At 36.6% G+C, this 21,688-nt stretch overlaps 1 protein-coding gene and 1 long non-coding RNA gene across 2 annotated transcripts in view; one reads left to right on the top strand and one right to left on the bottom strand.

Annotated features, from left to right (window-relative positions):
* The window catches only part of TET2 (tet methylcytosine dioxygenase 2), a 160,485-nt gene that overhangs the window by 102,152 nt on the left and 36,645 nt on the right, over window positions 1-21,688 (top strand). Inside the window, exons 4-5 of the mRNA XM_020974738.2 lie at window positions 15,743-19,236; window positions 21,042-21,132. Coding sequence (XP_020830397.1) covers window positions 15,789-19,236; window positions 21,042-21,132 — 3,539 coding nt within the window. The 5' untranslated portion in view covers window positions 15,743-15,788. The remainder of the gene's footprint in view (window positions 1-15,742; window positions 19,237-21,041; window positions 21,133-21,688) is intronic.
* Window positions 8,821-21,600, bottom strand: LOC110199789 (uncharacterized). The gene is made up of 3 exons (XR_002322053.2): window positions 21,531-21,600; window positions 11,679-11,745; window positions 8,821-8,982 (listed from the first exon to the last, which is right to left on the bottom strand). It is a non-coding gene; the product is annotated as an uncharacterized LOC110199789 (long non-coding RNA).

Below are 21,688 nucleotides of genomic sequence, written 5' to 3' on the forward strand. Positions count from 1 at the left end.
TTGAGCTTGTAATACTTTTGTTGAATTGAATACTGTCTATTGAATTGAGGAAGCAGCTAGGTATTTTTCCCCAGTTACATGTTAAAACAATTTTTAACATTCACTTTTTTTCAAACTTGAGTCCAAATTTTCTCTCTCCCTTCTTCACCTCCTTACTCCTTGAGAAAGTAAGCAATTTATATAGGTTAAATATGTTAAATCATCTAAAACATATGACCCTATTAGTCATGTTGTGAAAGAAGATATAGATTTTTTTTAAATGAAAAAAATAGAGAAAGTAAAAAATAGTGTGATTCCATCTGCATTCAGACCCCAGCAGTTCTTTCTCTGGATGTGGATAGCATTTACCATCATGAATCTTTTGGAATTGTCTTGGATAATTGTATTGCTGAGAATAGTCAAGTCATTCATAGTTGATCATCATATAGTATTGCTGTTACTGTATATAATATTCTCCTGGTTCTGCTCACTTCACATTGCATCAGTTTATATAAGTCTTTCCAGGTTTTTCTGAAATCCCTCTGCTCATCATTTCTTGTAGCACAGTATTTTTCCATTACATTCAAATACCACAGCTTGTTCAGCCATTCCCCAACTGTTGGGCATCCTTTCAATTTCCAATTCTTTGCCATCACAAAAATAGCTGCTATAAATATTTTTGTACAAGTCCCTCCACCCACTATTTCTTTATTTCTTTGGGATACAAACCTAGTAGTGGTATTGCTGGATCAAAGGGTATGCACAGTTTTATAGCTCTTTGGGCATAGATCCAAATTGCTCCCCAGAATGGTTGGATCAGTTCACAATCCACCAACAGTGTGTTAGTGTCCTAATTTTTCCCCTCCAACATTTATTATTTTCCTTTTCTGTCATGTTATCCAATCTGATAGGTGTGAACTGGTACCTCAGAGTTGTCTTAATTTGCATCTCTCTAAATCAATAGTGATTAGAGCATTTTTTCTTATGACCAAAGATAGCTTTGATTTCTTCATGAGATAAATTAATTTTCTTAGCAAGCAAGTTTTTCATGATACACCAAAATGTATGCAAATATTAATGCAGTAGGACAGCATATATACATTCTAATAATTTATATTTTAATATTTAATATTTTAATATTTTATTTTTCAATCCAAGTTAGCAATACTAAACCTGGGTAGCACCTTAGAGATCACCAGCCCAACCCTCTTATTTCATAGATAAGGAAGTAGGCACAAAGAGGAAAGAACCCAAAGTCACATGACTGATTTGTACTAAATATTGGACTATAACATAAATCTCCAATCAATTTGTTGGGCATTTATTAAGCACCTACTATGGGCCAAGAACTATACTAGGCACTAGGGATGAAAAGATAAAAGAGAAGGGTACTTGTCCTCAAGGAATTTACAGGCTGTTGGAGAAAATAACATGTACACATATGACTAAACACACACAAAATAATTTCAGAGGTCAAGGGAGACACTATATTTTATAGAGAGTCAGGAAATATGTCTTGCAAAAAGTGAAGCTTGGACTGTGCCTTGAAGGGAGCTAAGGAATCTAAGAGGTGAATATGAGGAGGCAATCCTTTACAAAGATGGAAAAGAGCCTGGGCAGAGGCTCAGAGACAGGATGTTGTGTATAAGGAACAGTACATAGGTCAGAATGTAGACTATGTGAAGGGCAGTCATGTGTATTAATCCTAGAAAGTTATTCTTTTCTAGTTTCCTGGTGGGTTCCATGTGTTTTTATGTTTTTATTTTTCCAGCAGGGCAGGGTACATATCTCTCTTTGCTTCCAGATTATGTGGATTAGATCTTCACAGGGAAAAAAAGAGATCCACAGTCTTCTACTATGACTCTTACCAACTACAATTAATTCTTTCACTCTCTCTAAGATGGTCACAACCATCTGGGATAAATGAAGTCAAGGATGAATATCATAATGGAATTTGGTACACTTACGTTTAGTCCAACCATAATGAATATTGTTCTCTTCAGTTTTTTTGGAATTTGTTTATTTAAATTTTGATTCCAAAAGTGCCTCTAGTGATTGTACAACTTCTTGATATAACTCATAGAAGAATATATCAGTTACATAAAAGCCTTTTACATATGTCAAGTAGCTCTTATTTGCCTAATACTTTACCCATGAGACAATTTAATATACTTTTCCTCTTCTGGATAGAATAAAATTTTTATATTTTCTGTCATGAAATAATGAAGTCAGGTGCCTTTAGGATGGGCACAGAAAGTAAAAATGATATCCCATTGAACAGCAGTGGATGCATGGAATTACTCATTCTTGAGCTCGGAGCAAAGTGCCTATCTTGTCTCCCAAGGGTAACTTTGCAACTACCTTGTTAGGTAAACCAAACATATGATAATCACTAGTTGCTCCAAAATAGGCAAAATGAAAAAAAAATGCCCAGGTTGTCATGGTAACTGTAGCAGATAACACCTCCATCATTTCAGAGTTAAATCTATTTAAGTTCAACATCACAGGGGCACAATCATTGTATATGTTTTAGAAAATAGGTGGAAGAAGAAAACTTCTGTGCAAAGCATCAGATTTTGTGAGCGCAAAATTTTAACATAACAAAGAAGCCCTACTATAAAATTTTCCAGGAAGGCATTATTTAATGATGATGGTGATGACGACGATGGTGGTGGTGATGGCGGCAATGATAATAATAGTTAGCACATATACAGTGCCTTAATGTTTGCAAAATACTTTATAAATGTTATCTCATTCTATCCTCACAACAACTCTGGAAGGTAGGTACTATTATTATCCCCAATTTAGAGGTGAGGAAAGTGAGGCAGGTAGCAGTTAAATGATTTGCCCAGGGTCACATAGCTAGTAAGCATCTGAGGCAGAATTTGAACTCAGGTCTTCCTGACTCCAAGTCCAGCACTCTCTGCACTGTACTACTTAATTGCCTTGACCATTGGATCATTATCCATTAATGAGAGCCTGTTGGGTATGTGGCACTGCACTGGACATTAATGTAATTATTTTCTATGTTTTAATAATGGCATTTCTCCATTATAAGTTAGGAATGTCCCTAGAAGGGAAGAACAATTAGTATATTTATTCATTTGGCTCTTCTTTCTAGGGTTTGTGTTGTAAACGATGCTCATTTGTTAAATAATAGGAACCACCTTAAACTGATTACACCTATCATTGTAGAAAGCTATCATTATATAAAATTATATGTGCATACACACACACACACACACACACACACACACATATAAAGATGTCTGGAGAATAAGTTTCTGCTAGAAATTCAACATGTAACATTTGACAACTTCAAGGAAGAGAAAAAATCATTCAAACTAGCATATGCTATGGAAGTGTAAAGAGTAACTTAATAAATGATTTTTGTTCATTTTTTTTACCTGCTTTAGAGCACCTTTTTAACCTAAGACTTTATGAATACCAAATAGGTACTTGGAATGCAATTCTCATTGTGCCTTACCAGGTACAATCAACTCATGATTATTTATATGAATGGAGAGAGTCAATGTTTGAATGATCAAAAACAATCCCCAAGTCATTTGTATTTAGCACTGGGATGTGTCTTGTTTTGTGGTAGTTTACCATTCTGTTATATTTTGTTTAAATTTAAACACACCCCCACTGTTAGGGTTCTAGTAGTAAGCTATTAACCAGAAAAGTAGCCCAGATTTAATAGACAGATCTGTAATTGAGAGCTTACCAAAAGGTATACGTTTTACTAGTAGGAGAATTGATATTAATTGACTTTTCATTGATTCACATTGTGAATAAGAACCCAAGTTCTATTTCCATATTTCCCTACATGTCTAAATTCTAACTTCATTCCTCTGTGCATGAGATTTCTCATTGTTCCTGCCCAAATAATCTATAAGGTATTAAGCTCTATTTTTAATCTTTTTTTCACCCAAGAAGAGAGGCAACATATAGTATAGTGGATAGAGAGCTAGATTTGAAACCAAATTCCCATTTCTGACACATACTAGTTGCATGACTCTGGGCAAGTCATTTCACCCATCTGTATTTTAGACGACTCTTTAAGTTGAAGATAAGGTAATAACCTGCACTAAAAGGGTTGGGTGGGGGTTCCTCACTGAGAAGTTTCCAATTTCACTGTAATCCCAGGTCCGGTCTCTATGCCTAAGATAAGGAGATCCAGTTTAAAGCTGTAAACCCAGAAATTTAATAATCCTAAGTGAGATCCTTCTGTTCATGCCCCAGAGGAAAAATATGTTTATAAGTAACCTTATAAATGTATCTGCTTAGTATGTGTAGATGTCTGGAATCGAGGAGAAAGTGGATTTTCTCAGTTCTCTTTGAAGGTAAAGGGTTAGCTGTTCCCTTTATTAGGGACCTGAAAAAAATTCCAAAATCTTGGTCTTAAATTCTCTTACAGTATGAGAAGTTCAAAAAGTCAAGATTACTCTAAAAATATGACTTAGTCCACATTCTCTCTGCTTAGGACATATGTTAACCATTAAGTATGGAATCCAAATTGCAATCTTCATATAGCTTGGGTAGGTTAGTTTTCCTACAAGAACCTGAGAGGTTTTGATTCTTTATGATTTTAGTTTGCTACCTTAAAGTTGTTTTGTTATAGGTTTTGGTTTTTTTTTTCTTATTTTTAAGTTTCACAAGTCTACTGATATCAAGTCACTTCAACCAACACAACAGTTACAAGGTTTAAGGTAGAAAGTGAAACTCCTGAGAATGGGAATTTGATGGATACAGAAGGGAAGATTTGAGCCAAAATTGTTATCCAGAATGGTACCTCAGGCTGCTGTTGAGAAACACATTACCTACAAAAGAACCATTCACATCAAGTAATTGGTGTTAAATGGTTCCACAGATAAATTAAATTAATGAGTATCATGTTTCCATTTGGCTCAGGGCTTTGGGAGTTGGTGGTCCTAGAAATTTTTGTCTATTTTTTTTTTAAATCAGACTACCAAAGCTCTCAACACCTGACACATATTGGGCATTTAATAAATGCTTGTTGAATTGAATTGAACTGAATCGTAGAAGGGGGAGGAGGAAGCTTTGGTGTCTTATCATCATGGCTATGAACAGACACTTTCCCATAGCAAAAGGAATGACATGAGCCTGTAAGGAATATGTTTACAGGATGTCAGTTATTTCTCAGAACAGAACACCTCTCCCCTCCCCCTCAAAAATCCCTTTACATAATTACTGAGTACCATCTACAGTTTTATGTGGCAAGAGATGCATCTATATTCCTTCTTGATTCCTAAGAAGTCAAATGGTGTTGAGTTGAATTACAGCCCTAAACGCATATTGGTGGAATGAGATGCCAACCCATTTGCACAGTAATGTGCTATTTTTAAGTCATGCATCATAGCACCTTCAAAGAGGCCAGTCATAATTATGATGGATTAGACTGCAGAGCCAGTCCTAGATGGAGTAATTGTTTCACAGATGCTGCTGATGCGACTTGAATTTATAATAAATTAATGCTTGATGGGGTGTGGGGGGGTACCATATCAAATGCAGAGTCGATAACTGCTGTATCTAAAACCTGGCTTGGCTTTCTCAGGCCCAAATGTCATCCTCTGGTCAAAATTGCAGTGTTCCTGCTTTAAATTGAAATGAAAATGCTTTAAAATTGTGTTCCTGACATTGAAAACACAAGCTTCAGGTGCTTGGCACTTCTTTATTTGATACCTTGTGAAGATGATGCTAGAGGCTATTGAAATGTAGAAACTGGAGGGACAGAAGACTGATTTTGCTTCTTCCGTGTTTAAATTACATTACATGGTTACAATAATGATTTTATTGCTTCCTAAATAATTGATTGTATTAATAGTTAGTTGTAGGAAACAGAAGCAATGAAGTGACTTCTTGTAAAATCAAACATTAGAGCATCATTAGCTAGGATGAAAGACCCAGGAATCAAAATTACCTGCAAGATAATTTCTGGGCTACTTTGTCTCTAAAATGTGGATTTGCTTAATTAAACTAACATTCCTCACACCTAAGTAACTGCTAAATTCACAATTTCTATGGATGGTTATTTCTTTTTTTAAAGGCTTTGCTGTGTCCCATATGAAAATTTGAACCCTTAATTTTTGAAATTTATGTGATGTATGAAAAGATACCCCTAAGTACTATAAGCAGCTATATACACTTGCAGGCATTTTCCCAAGTAGTGATAATAGTCCAGTCCTCCAAAGCTCCTGTAGACCTGTGATTTCATTTCTGTGTATGTTCCCTCCATCTGGACAAATTGCAACCCATCCATGTCTTCTTATTGGATGTAGTTCTTCATGCTTCTTCAATGATGAGGGGTGTGTGTGTGTGTGTGTGTGTGTGTGTGTGTGTGTGTGTCTTGCAAAGCAATTCAACAAATTAGGCTAGAGGTATTCCAATTATTTTTATATTTCATAGGTATCTGTATATAACTTAGAATGTTCAGCACTTATTCCTTACTCTTGCTACATCACTGTTTTTGGTCATACATTTCTTCAATTATTTTCATTGAGAAAGTATAATTTCAACAAGACAGTAGGTCAGTAATCAATGGAATGTCCAAAAAACTCTGAACATCACTGGCTAAAAAAACTAGATTACTCCTATTTAAGAGTTTGATAATTAGGGTTCTATTATCTAGATTTTTCTAGAGTAGAATAACAATCATATAGGCATTTAACTATGAAGCTTTTTCTTCTGCTGTATAGTACCATCCACCCATTAGTCTATATGTATTACATATTAGATAGATGGATGGATGGATGGATGTTTGGATGGATGGAGATAGATAGATGGATAGACAGATAGACAGATAGATATTGTTGTTCAGTCATTCATTCACGTCCAATTCTTCATGATCATATCACATTAATACTGTCCATGGGGTTTTCTTGGCAAAAATACTAGAGTGGTTCTCTAGTATAGTGCTTCTTTTTTTTTTTTTGGTGAGGCAATTGGGGTTAAGTGACTTGCCCAGGGTCACACAGTTAGTGTCTGTGTCAAATGTATGAGGTCACATTTGAACTCAGGTCCTCCTGACTCCAAGGCCAGAGCTCTGTCCAATGTACCACCTAGCTGCCCAATGTAGTGCTTCTTAAACTTTGGGTCATGACCCCCTATGGGGTTGCAACCCACAGTTTAAGAAGCCCTGGGTGGATTAAGGCAAACAGAGGTTAAGTGACTTACCCAGGGTCATACAGCTAGTAAGTGTCTGACGCTGCATTTGAACTCAGGTCTTCCTGACTCTAGGCCCACCACTCTATCCACTGAACCACCTAGCTGCCCCTTACATATAGAAATACATACAATAGCTGGCATTTATATGGCACTTCAAGGTTTTAAAAATGTCTTACATATATTATCTCATCTTCTCCCAACAACTCTGGGAAGTTGGTACTATTATCCCCATTTTTCAGATGAGGAAACTGAGACTGAGAGAGGTTAGGTGACTTGCCCAGGGTCACATGTAACCCAAATCTGAGGCATGATTTAAAACTCATCTTCCTCACTCCAAGTCCAGCACTCCATTCACTATGCCCTCCAGCTGCCCGTCTTTATACAAAAATATGTCAGATATGGCATAGTATTGTGTATATACATGTAAGCTCTTTGAGGCTAGGTGCTGTTTTATGTTTTTCTTCATATTCTCCATGGCTAGCTTAGTTCCTGACATATATTAGGGACTTAATAGATGTTTAGTAATTGATTACTCACAGATGTCTAATGGAATTGAACAATAACAATTTTACTTATTTTATAATCTCTAGAAAAGTAATTTTTACTGAGGGTTGTTTTTTGTTTTGTTTTCCACTATGATGAAGATAAGAAATTCGGATTGTATTTTTCTTGAAGGATTGGGATTAGATATTACATGACCTCCAAAAGGCAAAAGTGATCTTTCCTTTCACTGAAATCTGGGAGGGGGGGAGAAAGAGAGACAGAGAGAGAATGCATGCAGATCTGCTAGATCTGACTCATAGAATTCTTCGAAAGACACCAATTTTTTGACCAGATTGGCATTTACTGTATTTACAGACACACATCCAAGTATGCTTTCTTTCCAATGGTGCCTTGCTCAGGGCTCTCCTTCTGGTGACATAGCATTGACTCAACAGAATCTTATAGTGGTGATTTTTTTTAAATAATCTCATGTTCTAAGTGTGCATTTTTATCAGACTTTACAACAGTTATACAGACGTTAAACAATTAAGTTATTGTGCGTTTTCTGTTAATGTATTCTGATTTTCAAATATTAGTTTTTTGTATTATAAAAAAAAATGCATTTTGAACATGCCTAAAAGTGACCAGCCCTTTTAAAATGCTTTCCCCAAGGTTTATGATCCTTTCATTGTAAATTCCTTTAACATAAACACACTTTCTGTGGAAAAAAAAAAGATATGATATTTGTGTGTGCGTGTGTGTAAATCATTACACTATGCAAAATTGCTCAACAAAAACCACAGGGAAAAATGAAGTTAGGGACCCAACGCTCAAAAACTTCACTAGTGACAACTAAAAGAAAGATAGGAGGCTAATAAAAATGGAAGTACAGTTTTATACATGTTAAAATGGTTAAGAAATACATGAACACTATAATAAGTAGTGTCAGAGTCTGTGGCCTATGCTAATCCCATGCCTTGTTCTCATAAGGCCAGGTTGGCAAAATCTGCTGCTATGGGGCAAGGAGATGAGGCAGGGCTCAGCCATGGAGGAAGGTAGAGGTTTGATGAGTGGGGTTAGTAGTGTGTGGATATGGAGCAGCCTTCCTAGATCCACAGCTCCTCCTGCACAAGAAGACATGATAATACAGCACTCAGACATGTTTGCGATATTGAATTTCTTTTTAATATAGAAAAGTCCACAAATGAAAAACTTTCTGGGATCACACACATGTTGAACTGAAGCAACTGGTAGATATTTGAGGTGTGTGCCTATGTGCATTTTATGCATTCTTGTTCAGTTCCCTTCATCTGGGTTCAGTTTTCTGTGTATCTGGGATGAAATTCATAAGCAAACATGAAATTCATGTTATGTTCAAATTATCCCCTAACATATCAAACATATTGAAACAAATTCACATTTTCAAAACACACATTATAGTAGAACTAACTACATATACACATATGTGTATATATTCAAATACATGTATGTGTGTACATATGCACACAAACATATCCATATGTTATAGTACAAGAACCATTTCCTCTCCATAATAGTTTCTTGGTAAACATTTGTTGAATGAGCTAATATTAGGAAGATAATTTTCTGGATAAAAGGCTGATACCCTAAAACACTATACCAGACAGTGTTTAGAAATCATCATCCTTGAAAGTCTGAAGAAAGCCTAGACAACTGCCTCTCTGGGCCAAAGTATAGTCTTGCCTAGAAGCAGACAAGTGTATTGAATAATCTTTTTTAAAGTATTTTTTCCTTCCCTCCCCTCCCCCCACCTCAGCCTACAGATGGTTACCATTAGACACAAATAGGGGTGTGTGTGTATAAATACACACACACACACAAATATACAAAATTATTCTATACATAATGTCTATCAGTTCTTCTCTGGACAACTTGTGTTATATGATTATGACAGAATACTAGTGTTCTGTAAGAAATGATGAGCTCAATGATTTTAGAAAAACATGGAAAGACGTGCATGAAATAATGAAGAGCAAAATGAGCAAAACCAAGAGAACATTGTATACAGTAACAGCAATATTGTTTTAATAACAAGTTTGAGTGAATAAGCTATTTTGTCTATTACAAATACCTAAATTAACTACAAAGGACATAGGAAGAAAGACACTATCTGCATCCAGAGAAAGAACTGATAAGTGGATAATCTTTTAAAATAAAGATTAGTTACCTTTTTTTGCATTATGGACCCCTTTGGTAGTATGGCAACGCCTACTGACCTCTTCTCAAAAACACATTTTTAAATGCATAAAATAAATTGCATAGAATTACAAAGAAAATTAACATATTGGAATACAGTTATTAAAGTATTTTATTTTAAATCAAGTCCACAGACCCCAGGTCAAGAACTCTTATACTAAGATCTCTTCAAGTTCTTTGTTTGCTTTTTACCATAGAACTTTCCAGTTCAGATAACATACACAGTAGAAAAAATGAGGCAGCTATCTATCAGACTAAGATGGAAATGTAGGCTATTTAAAAGATGTGGACTGACATGTTCTTTATGTTGTCATACTAATGATCACAGGCCTCTAGTAATAGGGCCTAAAATAAGAATATCCCAGATATGTATATGTGTTTGTGTATGTATGTGTATATATACATATATATACATGCACATAAGTATTTATATACATATATATGTAATAATAAAGTACGATTTTAAATTAAAAAAAAAAACAGAAATCTCCATAGTGCTAATTCTTCCTTTCCTTGGGCCATCCTGGTTCCTTGACACAAGCAACACCATTATTGTTACTTTGGTCAATGTCTGTCTGTCTGTCTGTCTCTCTTTTTTTTTGCCTTAATGTAGTTTCTCTTTTTATTTCTTTTTTAAAATTTATTTTATTTTTAATTTATGGAATAAAACAAGCATTTCCATAACAGTATAATTTTTAAAAAGATGACTATACATGAAACTGCAAATTTATTATGTATAATTTGCTATTCCTTTTAAATATACAAAGTTATCCTGTAAATTTATTTTTTCTTTTTTTCTTCCCCCACCACAGGCAGCTAACATTAGACACAAATAAGTGCATGTGTGTGTATGTATGTATGCATGCATGTAAAATTATTCTATACATCTATTTATCAATTTTTTCTAGGGATGCAGATAGTGTCTTTCTTCATATGTCCTTTATAGTTAATTTGAGTATTTATAATAGTCAAAATGACTTATTTGCATGAAGTCATTCTTAAAACAATAGTGCTATTCTCTTGGTTCTGCTCATTTGCTCTTCATCATGGTCTAAATCCCACTTGATCATAATTTGGTCAACGTTTCTTATGATTTTTTAAATTGGGTCACTAGATTAAAAATTCAGTTCAACAAGAAACAAAGAACATGGGGTTATAAAAGCTATAATCCATGTATGCCAACATGGAGAAAGTCCTTAAGACAGAAAATTCTAAAGAAGCTTTTCAAATAAAATTTCTGTTGTTGCTCTCTGTGATGCTGCTATGCTGTTCCTCCTATTCCTGAATAATATTTACCAGTATTGCTGCAATCTATCTGTACCCAAATACTGTAGTGTCACGAAGGTCAAAAATTCATCTGCTACCTTTCCTTAGTCTTTCAGTTCTGCTTTAAATAAGAAATCTATAGCATGCATGCATAAATATATAACATATTAATAAGTAGTCTAGATGGTAGAAGATAAATGTTGATAGCAAGTTAATAGTATAGTTCTCTCTTCCTCTTCACAAAGCAGGGTTTAAATTCCTAATTTTGTTTGAATGGATGGATGGATGGATGGATGGATGGATGGATGGATGGATGGATGGATAGACAGAGACTATATTAAATGTTGACAGTCAAGCACTGTGTAAAGCAGTAGGGATACAAATACAAGCAAGAAAGGCAATCTCTGCTCCCAATGAGCTTACAAGTTAATGGGAAAGACAAAGGGGAACTGAAAAGGGTTGGGAATACACTTGGAGGGATGGAAATAAGCAGGCCTGGAACTATGCAAGCTAAAGCAAAAACTCACCAATCAGAGCTGAGGAGTGCAGAGGTTGAGTCCAGGTCACGTATGGAGAGGAAATGGAAGTGAAGGTCTGCAAAAAGAAGGCATGGTGGGGATTGGGCCAGGAAGACAGCATTAAAGTCTATCCAAAGGAATTTGCATAGAGAAGGTCCTTGCTGAGAGACATTGATTGACTTTCCTAGAGTCATGATTTAAACTCATCCTCTTAACTTCAAGGATAGCAGTCAATCTATTGTACCACCTGGTTGACTCTGTGTGTGTGTGTGTGTGTGTGTGTGTGTGTGTGTGTGTGTGTGCGCACAGACACATCTGTCCCAATAAAATATAAGTTTTTTGAAGCTAGGTAGCAATGAGATCTATCCAAAGACTATTTATCCTATCTATGATAGTATTAGGGTCTATCCAAAGGAAGTTGAATGGAGAAGGTACTTATCCAGTAAAATGATAACATAATCTTAGAACTGGAGATGACCTTAAAGGTCATCTAACCTAATCCACTGATTTTACACATAAGGAAACTGAGGCCCAGAAAAGTTAAATAACTTGCCTAAAGTCACATAGAGTATGACAGAACTGGAATTTGAACTCAATTCCTCTCCAAATCCATCACTCTTTCTACGTTGTGTACCATCTTGTAAGTGAACTGAATTTTGTATGTGTACTTTTAAATAAAAAATAAAATATGTGTAACTGCCTATTAGGAATATAAACCATGAGACATACCTTCAGTTAGCAGGTCTTTCTTTGTGGTTATTGTTCAGTCGTGTCCAAATTTTCATGGCCCCATTTGGGGTATCTGGCAAAGATACTAGAGTGGTTTGCCATTTCCTTCTCCAGTTCATTTTACACATGAGGAAACTGAGACAAACAGGTTAAGTGACTTGCCCAGTGTCACACAGCTAGTAAGTATATGAGGCCAACTTTGAACTCAGGTCTTCCTGACCCCAGGCTTAAAATTTGATACATTGCATCATCAAGCTACCCTAGAAGACCTAGGGTCTTTAGAAGACCTTTCTATCATTCAAAAGTCTCAATGGGAAAAATAACTTTATTTATCATATGAACTTTATACAGGTAATGGGGAAAGGGCCTTAGAAGTTTCAGGCAAGGGCAGATATTAGGGTAGTCTTAACTAATGCCTATGGTTCTTATTGTAAAATAGAATTATTTGCAAAAATAGAATTATCTTTCCAGCTACAAGATGATGCCAATAAAAACAACTTTATTCAGTATTAATCATTCTGCATAGAGCAATTTCACATGTACCAACCCCCAAGAGTTATTCTTAAGAGAAGTATTTTCTGAATATTCACTTGAACAAGGGAGTAGTACTCAAACATACACTGCAGGTTGTATAAATTAGATGTTCTTCAGTGTAGAAAATAAAATTAGAAAAGCATAAATAATCCCATTCTGCAAATGACAAAAAAAATACCTGTAGGGAATTCCAAAATATGATCATCTTCCTGGTGTAGTGGCAGTATACTAGACACTTATGAGATTATAGTTTGCTTAAACTTAGGAGCCTACAAAATTAAAAATGAAGAACCCTACTTTTATCTTCTTTTTATGAGAAGTAAAAGTAATATCATTCAAGAATGTTTCCATCTCAAAAATTTATACTGTTTTATATTAAACTCATACTATTTATATTAAACTGCACTTAGTTTAACATTTCAATAAGTTTCCTTTTTATAATTTATTTGCATTTCTAAATGACCCTATTTGCACCAATTATGTTGGTAGTGGGTAAACTTTTGTCTTATACAATATTCTAGTAGTCTGTCATAGGGTGTGTGTGCCATAGGTTAAGATTTAGAACAGCAAAAGCAAAATTATGGGAATATTTAGGCAATAGCTTTCAGTTCATTAGGATTATAAATCTTCAAATTGGTGTTTTAAGCAGAATTATTGCTCTTGAATGGAACATGGGCCTTTGCAATGTAACATTTTTATGTGCTGAAAATCATTTTAATAAGCATAAATTTTAGTTCATATGAGAGGAAAACTTTTGAATCTCTATTTAAAGAAATAGAGATTACATGTAAAACATGGAGTTTTTCTGTTTTTAAAATATTGGATAAATAGCAATGAAAAAACAGGATTAATGATTACTTAATATTCCAACAATAAGAAGAATGAACAGGTCAAACACTGGGGTTTCTTGCTCTTGTATCTATAATGTCTCTATAAAAAGCAATAGGCGAGAGATAGCCAAAATTTTAGTTTGTTATGTGTATAATATACAGTGAATAATGGCTCTAAATAAAACCCAAGATAATGTCAGACAGCTGAAGAGTGATTTGGGAGGAGTTGGGAGGGAGTAGGGGCAGAAGTGGAGAAAGGAATGAAAGAGAGAGTTAAAGAGAGGTATCTTTTTCTTGCTTTGAAATGGCAAGCTTACTTGATGTAATCTTCTAAGTCAGAGAGCTGACACACTAATAAAATAGCACTCTAAGTCCTTAGCCTGGAAACCAAGATTCTTGTGTGAATTTCCCACCCTCCCTTGGAAAAATGAACCACAAGAGTTCATATGAGTAACTGGTAAAAGGAAAATGCTTGCATGAACAACAAAAAATGGGATTAATATTCATTGACAGGGTTTATCTCTATAAAAAAAGTCCCTATGTTGATGAGCTAAATTAGTTTTGAAATTACCACTACACTAAAGAATGTCTATCAAAATAAATTTTGTGACCTTTATTTCTTCTCATGTACATGTTGAATTTGTTAATGTCCTTGTGAATTCCGTTTTTGATTATTTAATGCATGCAATAGAGAATAGTTGTGCTAACTTTTAATTCTTTGCATTAAAAAAGTATATCATTGAGAAAACAAGCACATATATTATGTATACTTCTATAATTAGAAGTACAAAGTTGGCCAATGAATTTCTGTTGATGTCTTTTACTTGGAAGGTACAGTCCTTCTTTAAGATCCATATCCCTATCACCAAGGCATTGCCTATTTATCCCTTAATTACTGAAAAGTTTAGATTCTCCAAATTGTGGAAGATTTTCCTGAATCTGAGGCAGTTGCCTTTCTTGGAAATGTTTTTTTTCCCTAAATGTAATCTTTGTAAGCTAAATAAAGAGACCAAAATTTCTCTACCCAAACATGAAGTAAAAGGTGGGGGCAACATAAACAAACAAGTCTCCTCCTCGTTCTGCCTCTTTTTTCTATGGTTTAATTTCTGTGCCCAATAGGAGTAATGGTTTTGCTGGAGCATTTTACAGTCAAAGAAATAGAATACATCATTTTATATAATATCTATCCATAGATCTCAAAACCAAATGTTTTGAGAGTGAAGAGAAATTTTGGAAAAAATAGCAGGGCATGAAGGACATGGTGCCGTCTTAAAAATTAATACAAAAGAAATAAATGGACGAAATAACAAGCCTAAAAACATGTTTGTAGGTTTATTGGTTTATAACCTTAAATATAAATGATTAAACAACCTAGTTAAAGGAAAGAGAATGATAAAGCATGAGAAAGAAATAGCTGAGCACAGAATATACAAATAATACTCCATTATTCAGGAGCATATTATGCAAACTATAGTTTATTTAGTCCTCATATTTCTTATTTCCCTCCTTTTCCCCAACCTTCCAAACTCTGAATTACTAATTAACACCTCTACCATTAACTGTTGCTAACAGGTGAACAAAGATGAAAGAAGTGACCCTCCTCTCTTGTTGCCGCTACTTATTAATGTTTCTGATATTAGTGGGGGAATAATCTGAAACTATCGATGGATACTGTAAACATTTACTGCATTGCTTGTATTAAATATCTTTGCACCCTCCACCCTACAACTAGGAATAACCAAGAATTGATTGCAATAGATTAAAGGGAAGATGTAGGAAATCCATCCATGAATTGGTAGGTTGTAGAGTTCCATAGGTTTGGTACCTCATAGTAAGAACATAGATTATATAACTGTATATAAAAATTATTTCTTGATTATTCTTATTCTTATTATTCTATAAAATTAATTATCAGTATTTAATATATATTAACAAATTTAGATGGCTTTTTTTTCTTTCCCCTCCTGTTTTCTCTTTTAGGATACCTTTAGAGGGCAGCCTTGTGGATGGCCCCGAAGCAAGCCAGATGGAACAGGACAGAACCAACCATGTTGAGGGCAATAGACTAAGTCCATTCCTGATACCACCGCCTTCTCACATTTGCCAGCCAGAGTCATTGGCAGTGAAGCTACAGAATGGCAGTTCATTAACAGAGAGGTCTCATCCAGAAGTGAATGGTGAAAATAAGTGGCTATCATTCAAGAGCAATTATGGAATGCCCCCTACAAAGGGAAGCCAGAATAATTGTGTCAGTCTAGACTTCATACATGAAGATAGAGAGTATCCCAAGTGTATGCAAAATGGGGGAATAAAACGTACATCTAGTGAGCCTTCCCTCTCTGGATTCCATCAAAACAAGAAAGTGAAGCAAGGTCAACATGTCAATGGGGAAAGAGATGACTTCAGGGGAAACCAAGAAGGAAATAATCAAGGTGAAAGCAGCAGCCAACCAAATGTCTCCAATTCATGTAACAAGGTGCCTGTGAACTTCACAGTTCAGGAAGAATCAGCCTCAGATTTTCCCTGCTCTGCAAGGCATAACTGCAGTGGGTCTGAAAACCCAGAATTCAAAAATCAAAACGAGCAGGAGAGGAAAAATGTTAGTTACTCAAACAAGAACGTTGTATTATATCTTAAAAACAAGGCAGTACCAATGCCTAATGGTGCTACAGTTTCTGCCTCTTCTATGGAAAACACACATGGTGAACTCCTGGAAAAAACACTGTCTCCATATTATCCAGATCGTGTTTCCATTGCGATGCAGAAAACCACATCTCACGTAAATGCCATTAATAGTCAGGCTACTAATGAGTTGTCCTATGAGGTCACTCATTCATCCCATACCTCAGGGCAGATCAACTCCCCACAGACCTCAAACTCCAAGCTGCCTCAGGTGCCAGCTATGGTGGCGCTGGAGGCCTGCAATGCTGATAACTCCAGCATACCAGCTACAATGCCAGCTAGTTATCCCCTTCAGAAGCCAGAACAACAGGTGCAGCAACAGAAATCCGTTTTTGAGATATGTCCCTCTCCGGTAGAGAACAGTAAACACCAAGGAACCACAGAGCTGGTACCTGGTGAAGAATTCTGTCTAGGTACCAGCAACAACCTGCAAATTCCTGGTGGCACCCCTGATGGATATTCAAAGCAAAATGAAATGAGTGGAGCTTACTTGAAGCAAAACTCTGTGTTTGCTAAGAATTCTTTCATTGCCACTACACCTCCACCACCACCCCAATCATCTCCTCTTCCTTTTCTTCTTCCTCCCCCTCCTCCTCCTCCAGTTCCTCAACCTCCTTCAGAAATGGAAAGCACTCTGCATGGTGAGGTGACAGAAGAACCCCAGCACTACCCTAGCCAAAGTGAAGAAAGTCTTCTAAGGGAAATGAAGAATGAGGGGCTGTCAGAGGGCCCTACGTCCCAGAGTCCTGACCCATCCACATGTGCTACCAAATCTTTGATGTTTCCAGAGAAGCCTCAGAATAACTGTGTCCACAGAAATGAAATGCCAGCTTCCATGATGGCATCAGCAGGTGCCTCATGCTCTGAGGAAAGAAAGCCAATATCTGAACAGCTCAACCAGCGACCGGAAGTCATTGGGAGTGGTAGGGATCTCCAGCAACACCACCAGAAGCTGATTAGACAAAAAGACCAAGAAATACCAAGGGAGAAGGAAAGGAAGGAAGCAAAACAGCATGTACTACAAACTCAGTCATATGTGAAACCAGGCTGGATTGAGCTGACTTCCTCTCACTTTCATCAAGGACAGTCTCACCCAAAGTCTAAGGAGGAATTATTGAGGATGATGCTTCAGTATCAGTCCAATAAAGTTGATCAGATGACCTCAAAACATTATGCCAGGGGCCCCAACATATCCAAAGGAGCCCCAGGTCAAACTTATATCCAGAAAATGGTGCAACAGGATCAGATGCCCCAGATGTACCAAATGGAGAGTGCCCGAGTGCAGTCTCAGGCCCCAGTGGACCAGTTCCAAAAGCCTTCACCCCAAATGCCCCTTCCCAAGATGGAATCTCCACTCCAGGCCCCTATGCAGGCACACTGCATGCCAAAATTTCCTTTTCAGGCAAGACCAGATCACCAAGCTGAGAAACCCATAGGCCCACCACTGAAGCAGCCACACTTGAACCCTCAGGCTGCGGAGACTGAGCCATTCTTACCTGCACACCTCTCACAGCCTTCGCTGCAGAGACAGGCATCACAAGCACAATTGCCTCCGAACCCACCCCTCACTCTAAACCATCAGCAGCAAAAACTCCAGGGGAAGAATAAAGAACCAGGGGCCCAGACTTTTCCTCATTCACATGGCAGCAATGAACCACAGAGAGAGAGGCCTTCCTTTGGCCAGCTGAAAAGGGAGGAATGCCTTCATTCTGAAAGTCCGTATAGCAAGTCAAATGAGTTCCTGTCTCATAATACGCGGGTGGGCTTAGAGCAGGTACACAGTATCAATAGTAGAAACTCTTCTTATGGCCAGATGCTGAAATCAAACATAAACAACGTGCAGTTTTCATGCCAAAACAATGTGCCCTTGGCTTCAGAGAGGAAGGAAAATGCCATCACTTCTGAATTCTTTGCAGGAAACAAAACACAGGACTTGCATCATATGCAATACTTTCCAAATAATGCAACTTCAAAGCCAGGTGTGTCTCATGGGTGCTTTCAAGAACAGGGACATAACCTACATCAAGCATCTCCCCATCAACAGTTACCACCCCAGCAGCCACAGGGATATCATAGTAAGAACCAAGACTTGCCTAGCAAGCAAGCAAGCCAGAACCTTCAGCAAAGGTACTCCTTCCATCACCAGCCGGCTGCCCCACCCGCACCGGAGCAGAGGGCAAGCCACATTCAATCGCCTCCCCAGAAGGACTTCCAAAAGCATGCAGCCCTTCGGTGGCACCTCCTGCAAAGGCAAGAGCAGCATCAAGCTCAGCAAGCCAAGGCTGAGGCTTGCCACAGACAGATGCTCAAGCCAATTAAGGTGGAAGCTGGAGCTAAGCCCAATGCCTGTATGCGCTCCTTGGCAGGACCTCCAGAGAACAAAGCATGGAAGAAGACTGCAAAGCAAGAAGTTCAGCACTTGGGGTGTGATCAGTCACAACAAAAGAGCATCATTGAGACCATGGAACAGCAGCTGAAACAGATTCAGGTTAAGTCCCTGTTTGATCACAAGGCCCTTACCATCAAGTCACAAAAGCACGTGAAAGTAGAAACGGCAGGGCCGGTCACTGTGTTAACTAGAAATACCAGTGCTTCAGAACTTAATGGGCATGCCCCAACATCAGAGCAGCAAGCAGCTTCTTCCTCTGAAAAAACTCCCACAAAAAGAACAGCTGGTTCTGTTCTCAATCATTTTTTAGAGTCACCTTCTAAGTTACTAGATACACCTATAAAAAATTTATTGGACACACCTGTCAAGACCCAATATGATTTCCCATCATGCAGTTGTGTAGGTAAGTGCCAGAAATGAAACTAAAACACATGGTGTTCATCCAGAATTAGCAAATTTGCCTTCAGATGTGAGATTGTCTTTTTTTTTAAACCAAGTCTACTGGCAATTTGTAGAGGATCATAAAAAAAAAGGCTTGGATTTTTGTCCTTTCAATTAAAGATGCTAGTGCTATACATGAAGAACATCAGGGCTATACTAATTTTTTTTTCTAAAACAGTTGTGCATGTTCATTTATTTTATGTTCAAAGCCTTTTAAAAATATGTGTGTATCTGTTTGGGATTATTCAATCTGTTTAGCCCTTTGCATCCCACTTCGTTGTGAGGGAGGCTAATGAAATGAGAAGATAGTACCTTAGAAAAGTTCATTTATGAGTTTTTTTTTAAATCAATGTTGATTTGGCCATGTTAGCATTTTTTTAAATTGCACTTTTTATTTAGAAGGAAACAAATCTCTACTCTGCTAATGAACTGTGAAAAAATTATAAATGTAAACTTTGGAAGAGTCTTTTCTAGATATTTATGTCCTAAATGTGTCCCCCCCAAATGATTTTTTTCATTATTCTTTCCATTTTATCTTTAAAGTATCATTAAAGTTTAATAACCAATTTGATATCTTTTTTTCAGATTTTTTTTGGTTAAAATTCAGATTATTTGATATATCCTAGAGAAATAGGGAGGCCTTTGTGTCTTTCAGTACAGGATTTATGATTGGGAAGGAAAGAGAACCAAATCCCAAATGCCCCCCTTTGCTGATATGAAAAGGCATGCTTATTTGGAAGAACATTAAGAAATGGCATGTTGGGTCAGACTAATGGTCCACCCAGACCAACATTCTTTTTCTGACAATGTTACCAAAAGACATTTTGTAAATGGAACAGGCTTAATGAAGACTAGGACTGCTTATTTTTCTCTCTGAGTGGTCAATGCTAACTAGCATACATACTTCACAGCAGTCTTTTATAGTTGATGTAATAAATTATAGCCTGGACTCCCTCATTCCCTTCTCTTATCCTCCAACCCCTACAATACCCAAAGCATACATATATATATATATGTGTGTTTATATATATATGTGTGTGTGTGTGTGTATATATACATATATGTATATATAATATGTATATATATTTTGCTGAGAGCAAGGTGACAAATTGGCTATTCCATCTATGTGAGCTATTGCTCTAGTTTTTTGCTTTGTTTTATTTTTTCCCATGAATCATTCCACACTAAAGTAGGAGAGTCTAAACAATGAGATTGAGTTGTCTTCTTAATTTAAAAGAATTCCTTGAATAATTTAAGGAAATAAACAGTCTAACTTTGATGTTGTAGCAAAGCAGGAGAAAGAGAGGTTCTTAAAGAATACAATTAACTGCATCCTTGAAGATAAATTTTGTTAATGTGTAATAATCCAGGTGATAGACAATTCTCATTAGCTTTTAAAATAACTTTTTTTCATTTAAAAATGGAGGTTGTGGTGGATGTGACATATATGTTCTAATTCCCAATACAATTTTCCTAATTCAGTTCTACTTACTTCATTCCCCCCCCAAAAAAGGTCAGTGTTTTTCCTCCCCATCTTTGAAATACACATTTAAATATACTTTTTACCCAGCTGCCCTCCTTATTAATCATTTGGCACAATTTCTTATAGATCAGTCAACTAATTTGCTCATCCTGTAAATTTTTTTTTCTATATAATAAGTCACATTTAGGGCCCTTACTGTGCAGTTGGGGATAAGCTTTGTGAATGTAGCCTTTATACTTAGTATAATTGAGGTCTAAAATAATAATCTTCTATTATTTCAACAGAGCAAATTATTGAAAAAGATGAAGGTCCTTTTTATACCCATCTAGGAGCAGGTCCTAATGTGGCAGCTATTAGAGAAATCATGGAAGAAAGGTAATTAACGCAAAGGCACAGGGCAGATTAACGTTTATCCTTTTGTGTATGTCAGAATTTTTCCAGCCTTCACATACAAAGAAGTAAACAATTGTAAATCAAGTAATTACTGGTAGGCTTAGCTACTCCAGTGTTGCCAACATTACACACTGCGCTATTCACCAGAGAGTCACAATATTTGACAGGACTAATAGTCTGCTGGCTGGCACAGGCTGCCCACTTTGAGGTGGATGCCAGAAAACCCAGACGAGAACAAGAATTAGCCAACCTGCGAAGCACAGGAGTGTTGGCAGGGGCTGCAAAGACAGACTCAGATCTGGCTTTCCCTACTGATGGTAAAACATGAAAGAGGAAAGAGAGAAAATGTGGATGGAGAAATGAAATGGAGATAAATTTACCTTCAGTTGCCAATTAGCAACTTCCTAAGAAAGTTGCTCTTTATGACCAAAGAGGAAAACGTGATACATGGAATATGACAGAGATTCTGTTTATAACAACACTTCCAAAGCTGTTAGTTTGGCATGCGGAATGATTTCCCATAATCTACAATAGCCCT

This window comes from Phascolarctos cinereus, unplaced genomic scaffold (genome assembly GCF_003287225.1).
Source record: "Phascolarctos cinereus isolate Bilbo 61053 unplaced genomic scaffold, phaCin_HiC Scaffold_9;HRSCAF=440, whole genome shotgun sequence".
Classification (NCBI taxonomy): domain Eukaryota; kingdom Metazoa; phylum Chordata; class Mammalia; order Diprotodontia; family Phascolarctidae; genus Phascolarctos; species Phascolarctos cinereus.